At 42.4% G+C, this 7209-nt stretch overlaps 1 protein-coding gene across 2 annotated transcripts; it reads right to left on the bottom strand.

Annotated features, from left to right (window-relative positions):
• Positions 1–4205: 4205 nt before the first annotated feature.
• Positions 4206–6975, bottom strand: LOC147881654 (4-hydroxyphenylpyruvate dioxygenase-like). 2 transcript variants are annotated; one of them, XM_087401748.1, is made up of 3 exons: positions 5800–6975; positions 4589–4638; positions 4371–4497 (listed from the first exon to the last, which is right to left on the bottom strand). In XM_087401748.1, exons 1-2 carry the CDS (start codon positions 6912–6914, stop codon positions 4602–4604), a joined length of 1152 nt encoding a protein of 383 aa, XP_087257874.1. In that variant the 5' UTR covers positions 6915–6975; the 3' UTR covers positions 4371–4497; positions 4589–4601. The 2 variants fall into 2 exon arrangements, with proteins under 2 accessions (XP_087257873.1, XP_087257874.1); XM_087401747.1 differs by lacking the exon at positions 4589–4638 and having other exon boundaries at positions 4206–4497.
• Between the last annotated feature and the right edge of the window lie 234 nt (positions 6976–7209).

Raw genomic sequence — 7209 nt, forward strand, 5'->3', positions numbered from 1 at the left:
GTCAATGCAAGCCTGTTGGTGGTGCAGGAGACTGCATTGGAGGCTACTCTGCACTATAGTAGGGAGGGAAGGTCATATGAGCTTGTTGATGGCAGCTAGCAAGAGTTGGAGTCGAGCCGCATTACAGGTGTCTTTGATGCTAGGAGTTGGTGGTTCTATTGGCATCCCAGTCGCTTGTGATCTATGCGCATTTATTTGATGTCCCCAAGCCGTTACAGCTATGTGAGGTTGTCTTCAGAGGTCGGAGTTTGTTGTAGAGGGCGCTGAGCTTGGAGGAGTTGACAATGCTGAAGAGACGCTATGAGGGCATGGAGCATTAGGAGATCATTGGAGTTGGCTTCTGGTATATCATAGCTTAGGTGTTGTTGAGAAGTTAGATCATAAAATAGACATAATTCCTCGATCTACCCTATTTGTAAACCACCATGTAGATTTAGTCAAATGGAATAACGTGAGGTCGAAAGACAACTAGTTGAATACCTAAGGAAGGGCCAAATTCACCTTAGTAATTCACCATGGTCATCACAAGTTTTATTAGTAAGAAAAAAGATGGTGTTGTGCATTTATGCATAGATTATAGAGCCTTAAATAATATTACAATAAAAAATAAATATCCTATGCCTCGCATTGGTGAGATCTTTGATCAATTGCAAGAGGAAAAATATTTTACTAAAATCAGGATATCACCAAGTGTGAATTAGACAAGAGGATGTCCCTAAGACATCATTTCGTAATAGATATGGGAATTATCACTCTCTCCTATTCCAACCCATTAATTAATTAGTTTTTTTTCATGGAGGCTTAATTAATCTATGTTTATCTATGGCTTAATTTATTTATGCTTTAATTAACCTATGTTTATTGATGTCTATGGCTAATCTATGTATGCTTTAATTAACCTATGTTATTTAGTCTATGGATAATCTATTTATGCTTTAATTTATGTTTCTCCATGGTGTATAGACTATGTCCAAAGGTGGCTTCCCCAAACGTTCAAGAAAAGAGTCGAACTCAAAACCTTCTTTTTTTCCCACACGTGAGCCCTACCACTAGCCTATACAGTAATATAATGTGACAAAATAGTCCTTTCGGATGTCCTTTCCTCTTTAATGTCCTTCATAAGTGGTCCCCCCCCTTCCCAATCTCACACGTCCCTCCATCTTTCATGCCCATTCCCCTCCCCCCTTTTCTTAATTGAAGCTCTCCCGCTCCACCACATGAGACTAATTATTGCCCCTCCCCCTCCCTCGTTTATTTAATTCAAGCCCTCCCCCTTTATCCCTAAATATTTTTCCATCATATACCACTCTCCCCTCCCCCACACTAACTAAATACTTAATAAGAGCTTTCACCAACTAGGGGGGGCCTATTTCAGTTGAAAGTAATGCCATTTGGTTTAATGAATGCTCCATCAATTTTAATGACACTTATGAACAATGTATTAAGACCATATTTAGGAAAATTTGCTCTAGTATTTTTAGATGCTATCCTAATCTATAGTAAAACGAGAAAAAAGCATTTGGAATCTTTGAGAAAAGTGACCCAATTGCTTATAGATAATTCTGTTTTTGCAAAAGAATCCAAATCATGTGAATTCTTTGCAAAACAAGGAAATTACTTGGGACATATTATATCCCAAGAAGGGATTCGTATGGATCACTAGAAGGTAAGGGCCATATTGGAATGACACATCCTACAAACCTACAAGAATGTAGACATTCTTAGGTTTGTCTGGGTTTCATAGGAAATTCATCCCAAACTATGCTAAGACCGTTGTTCCGATGACAAAACAGGTTAAGGGGAATGGAATGGGGTGAACCTCAAAAGAATAGTTTCGAGAAATTAAAAGTGACTATAGAATCTGCTCTTGTCTTAGAGGTAGTGGAACCCAATGAATCATTCGTGGTTGAACAGACACCAATGACTTTGCTGTTGGGTTGGTCCTTTTATAAAAGGGTCTACCAGTGGCTTTTGAACGCAAAAAGTTAAACCGTGCCCAACGGAGTTACTCGACATATGAGAAGGAATTATATGCTATAGTCTATGCTTTGAAGAAATGGAGGCACTATTTGTATGGTGCCAAATTTGAGATCATTTTTTATCAAGAAAGTATTAAGTGGATTTGCAATCAGGCCTAGAGCTTAAAGAAATAAAAATTATATGGGTTGAAACAATGCAAGAGTTCAATATCCAACTAACGTATCGGAAGGGGAAGTTCAATGTGGTAGTAGACTCCCTAAGAAGAATGCCAATTGTTAATGAATTGAGTTTTACTCAATTCGAGAATGATTTCCTAGAATCATTAAAAGGAAAATGTGAGTGTGATACTCACTTTTCTGAAATATGAAAAGCAATTATGAGGGATCCAACTAATTGAGGAGATTTGACTACTAAGGGGTCACATGGAAATGGTGACATGCCGCAGGTTGGTGATAAAGGACTGGACAGTGCATAAAATTCGTAACCATTCATGCAAGCATTGTTACATCTCCTTTGTTACGTTGCCCTCACACTATCATTTGTTCACTTGTGATTCGGGACGCATGTTCTCTACACAATTGAAATAAATATGCATAGTACACGCTCTACCCCACTAGAGAGCCAATCTAGTATCCATAGGTGTAATGTGTACAAAGCTTTTAAATTTTGCAAGTATTCATTTTGGAAAGGTTCTTTAGCATTACACAGTAATGCTCTTCTCAAGTCTCCCAACCAAGAACATATTTAAAAAGAGAGTCGCCGTATTTTAAAGATATGGAGCTTAGGACATTAAGCAAGTAAATCTACTTGATAATTGCTCAACAAATACCTAGATGAATCCAAGAACATTCCCAAACTATTCTCTAAAAACACAACATACTCATAAGGTTGAAAACCATAAACTCCATCACGCATAGCAAGGACTAGCTACTATGACATCCCCACTGATGTCATCAGCGCTCAACAGTGGGTGCAGACCATAGCATAAAAATATGCTCTCACACACACAAATCCACACACCCACACATACTTGAGCATCCATTTATATACAGTCTTCGTACTTGGTTTCTATCGGCACTCCGGAGGTGAAGGGCAGACTCAACCATGACGAAGGCTAGCACTAAGGGAGAAGGCTAATAAAAAAGTATATACCTAAGTGAATCCAGGAACATTCCCAAGCTCATCCTCTAAAAACAAATCTCACAATAGTCATTCATAAGATTGAAAACCATAAACTCCATCACGCATAGCAGGGACTAGCTACTATGACATCCCCACTAACAGTGGGTGTAGACCATAGTGGCTAATCAAAAAGTAGTCCAAAATCTCTTGATTCAAGCTACAACTCCTTGTGAAGTCTAAACAATTTCATTTTAGTCTCTCCCAAACAAGCATCTAAGTCTAGCTAATAGGACAACACACAATTTAATACCAACATGCCGCAACATGGACGAAAACTTCAAAAAGATGAAATTTGCATGTCCGCTAATATGACACAAGCATATACCTAGGTGAATCCAGGAACATTTCCAAACTCATCCTCTAAAAACACAACATAGTGCAGTTTCAATCTCATGATAGTCACTCATAGGGTTGAAAACCATAAACTCTATCACGCATAGCAGGGACTAGCTACTATGACATCCCACTGATGTCATCAGCGCCCAATAGTGGGTGTAGACCATAGTATAAAAATATGCTCTCACACATACAAACCCACACACCCACACATGAGCATCCATTTATACAGTCTTTGTACTGAGTTTCTGTCGGCACTCCAGAGGTGAAGGGCAGACTCAGCCATGATGAAGGCTAGCACTAATGGAGAAGGCTAATCAAAAAGTAGTCCAAAATCTCTTCTTGTGAAGCTACAACTTCTTGTGAAGTCTAAATGATTTCATTTTAGTCTCTCCCAAACCAGCATCTAAATCTAGCTGATAGGGCAACGCACCATTTAAGATAGAATTATCGCAATACCAGCTGAGCAAACCCAAAATAGTACATGAAAGTGATATTCAAAACCATGAGAACTCAGAAATCAAGACCAAAAGAACCAGAATAAAATTTATTCCAGTACACTTGAGATTTTTTTAAAAGTTAAATACGATACTGCTAAGAGGTGGCTGAAGCTGTCTTGCTCGTGATTTAATCATCATGGCAAGACCATAATACCACATCCATCAACTTATATTCAACGGCAATTTATAATGGAATCATAGATCAAATGCTCTACAACACATAATACCCCTTTACTGAGTGGTAAATCTCACACACTTCCATTACACATACATTTTTAGATCTAATGCTCTATTATATATGATACCTGTTACAAAGTCACAATCTCATTGCACCTTCAAACTGCCATCAAGAGTTTTCTCGTACTCCTCAATTGACTTGAATAACTCTGAAAAGTTCCCCTTGCCAAAGCCTCCACAGCCACCTTTCTGGTGAAATTTTCCGTCTTCCTTAGCTTCCATACAACCAATACGTTGAATCATTTCTAAGAAAATTGTAGGTCTGCAGTCAAAATTTGGTGTTAGATCCCTTACCCGTGCTGAAGACAGAAACATCACAAATAGAGTATTTATTCCCATCAGCAAAAACATACATTTAGGCATGCATCAAAACATACTTCGACAGCTACTTTCTGAGCAAGCCCTGCAGTCCACATTTACAGAGTTATCAGCTACCCTCAAATGAATGAAAGCAATAGTTCAGTAAAGAAGTCAACACAGATAAAATGCATAGATGAAGGATCCTCGGTACAGGTTTTTCCCTGATGCTCCTTGGAAACTGTGCACCCTTGCCTCCCAATTTAGCCTGTAGTGCAGGTTCTCCCCAGCATGGAGCCTCAGCAACATCAGAGGCATAAGGAAGATGCCATACAGAGCTATGCACATGCCACACGGTGATCCTGGAAATAATGGAGACTGTAGATAGACTCGTAACTCTTCAAACCACAATGTTGGATTTTGTGTGGTCACCTCCCCATCTATGAGCCCCCAAATGAGGAGAGCAAAGGGGAGGTGCACCATGTGTGTTGGAAGACATGCTGGCATTGATTTGGGATGCCACATGGTCAGATCTAACATGGAACCAGGGCTGCCACATGGACAGCACATCGGTTGTCATGTGGGCAGCATACAACGAAAGATAATGCAAGAAAAGAGGCTGCCACATGGACAGCACATAGGCTGTCATGTGGGCAGCACATAGGCTGTCATGTGGGGCAGCACACCTAGAAGCATACCTGGCAAGGTAGAGCTCCCCTGGAGAACAGAAGTGGTACAGAACTGCCCCAAGATCAAGCAGGAACTGTATGGGATTGAATGTACCAGTGTACGGATCTGTAAGGTGGACTGCAGGAGGGTGCAAGGAGCTGGAGCAGACTTCGCATGGCTGGAAAAGGTCCAGAACAGAGGCAGAATGCTCAGGGCTGGTAGGCGGCTGGCCGGAGCAGGTAATGGCCAGGTATGGACATCTTGAGTTTCTTAGTATAGCACTTAGCAAGGCCTATAGCACCTTGCATCAGGCCATAGTGGCTTGGATGAGATACTTCTTTGATTGCACCTTGTCTCATAGTCCCCTAAGGCCTCTCTCTCTCTCTCTCTCTCTCTCTCTCTCTCTCTCTCTCAAACACACACACACACACACACACACACACACAAACACACACGCGCACAGACCCACCAGTTCCTCCTTTTGGGCAAGGCTGCAAATTGATGCAATTTCCAATTTGCAGATTGGACCTTGAGGTTTACTTGTTAATTGCAGCCAATAAGAAGGCAAGGACAACTACACATTTTTAAGGTAGATTACCTGTCCCCCACAGGTTTGGTGAAGATCTGGAGAAGCACACCCTGGTCATCTCTGTCAACCAAAATACCCAAGTCTTCACACTCGTTCATTTGCGTCTCGCTCAATATATCACTCACTCTGTTTCGCAGGTTTCGGTAATACGTTGAAGGGGGCTTGGGCATAAAGTCGAAGCCCCCCAGATGTGTTCTCTTTCTCATCTCCGTCAAAGTCGCAATGATATCTTCACAAAGAAGAGCAAGGTGCTGAAGCCCAGGACCTTCGTTGTATTCGAGATAGGTTTGAATTTGGGATTTCCGTTTAGTTCCAAAGACTGGCTCGTTAAGAGGAAGGAGAACCATTTCGTTATTGCTTGCGAGTACTACAGAGTTCAAGCCACTCTCTGCAGTCCCCACATCGTCTGCTGTAAATTCTGCAAATTCATGGAATCCCGTGAAGTTGGCGATGTATTGGACGCTCTCCCGCAAGCTGGGAACGTTCCCAACAGCATGATCTAACCTCAGCAATCCGTAAGTGATCGGAGGAGAGTCCACTGGCTCGTAGTTTGGCAAGAAGGGCCCCTTGAAGCCACCGAAAAAGCTGATATACCTGAGGACGACGTCGCCATAGAGCTTCACTTCTGAGACGACAGCACCTGCATCAGAGGTCTCGTCCAACAGCCTATGGGGTTCGAAAGCAGGGATAGCTCCGTTGGCAACGCTCTCTCTGAAAGCTTGGTCTGCGTCTTCGACTATAATTCCAACAGCTCTGACGCCCAAACCATGAGTATTGAAAAAACGCCTGGCGTCATCGCTGCAGAAGCCGGGGTGTGGCATTTTGGAAGAGGACTGGTCGACGGCGGAGGAGTAGGGAGCAGTGAAGGCGAAAATAAGGTCATGGGACTGGATGGCATAGCTACAGTATGTTTGGTTGCCGGAAGTCTGGTCGGATTGGGCGACGAGGGGCATGCCAAGGCCCCAAGAGAAGCGACGCCAGGTGTTGGAGGCATCTCCACAGTAAAATTCGATGTGGTGGAAGCGATGGACAGGGAATCGGTCTGTAAGAGGGTTCTGGCGGATGAATCGTTGGAAGCCTACGAGGGAGAAGGTAGCAGGTTTCTCTTCACTGTGAAGCCCCATGGCGATGGCTGGCTGAAGAAATACAAAGCTCAAAAAGCTTAGCGTAGTAATGCCAAACTCAGACTTTTTTTGAGCTTAGCGTAGTAATGGCAAACTCAGACTTTGGTTCATATCTATACTTGTGTGTGGTCTCTCTCTCTCTTGTTCATTGCCTCGTCATCACCCTCATCTCAACGCTTGCCTCGTCATCACCCTCATCTCAACGCTGCACTCCTTTTACGCCTTCAATGTTGCCCCAGCGAGATGGAGATGGACTCATGAAACCTCTAGTCAAGACAGCACCTATGGTGGGCAT

This window comes from Dipteris shenzhenensis, chromosome 30 (genome assembly GCF_047967505.1).
Source record: "Dipteris shenzhenensis isolate YYH24624 ecotype China chromosome 30, Dip_SZ_1.0, whole genome shotgun sequence".
Lineage (NCBI taxonomy): Eukaryota > Viridiplantae > Streptophyta > Polypodiopsida > Gleicheniales > Dipteridaceae > Dipteris > Dipteris shenzhenensis.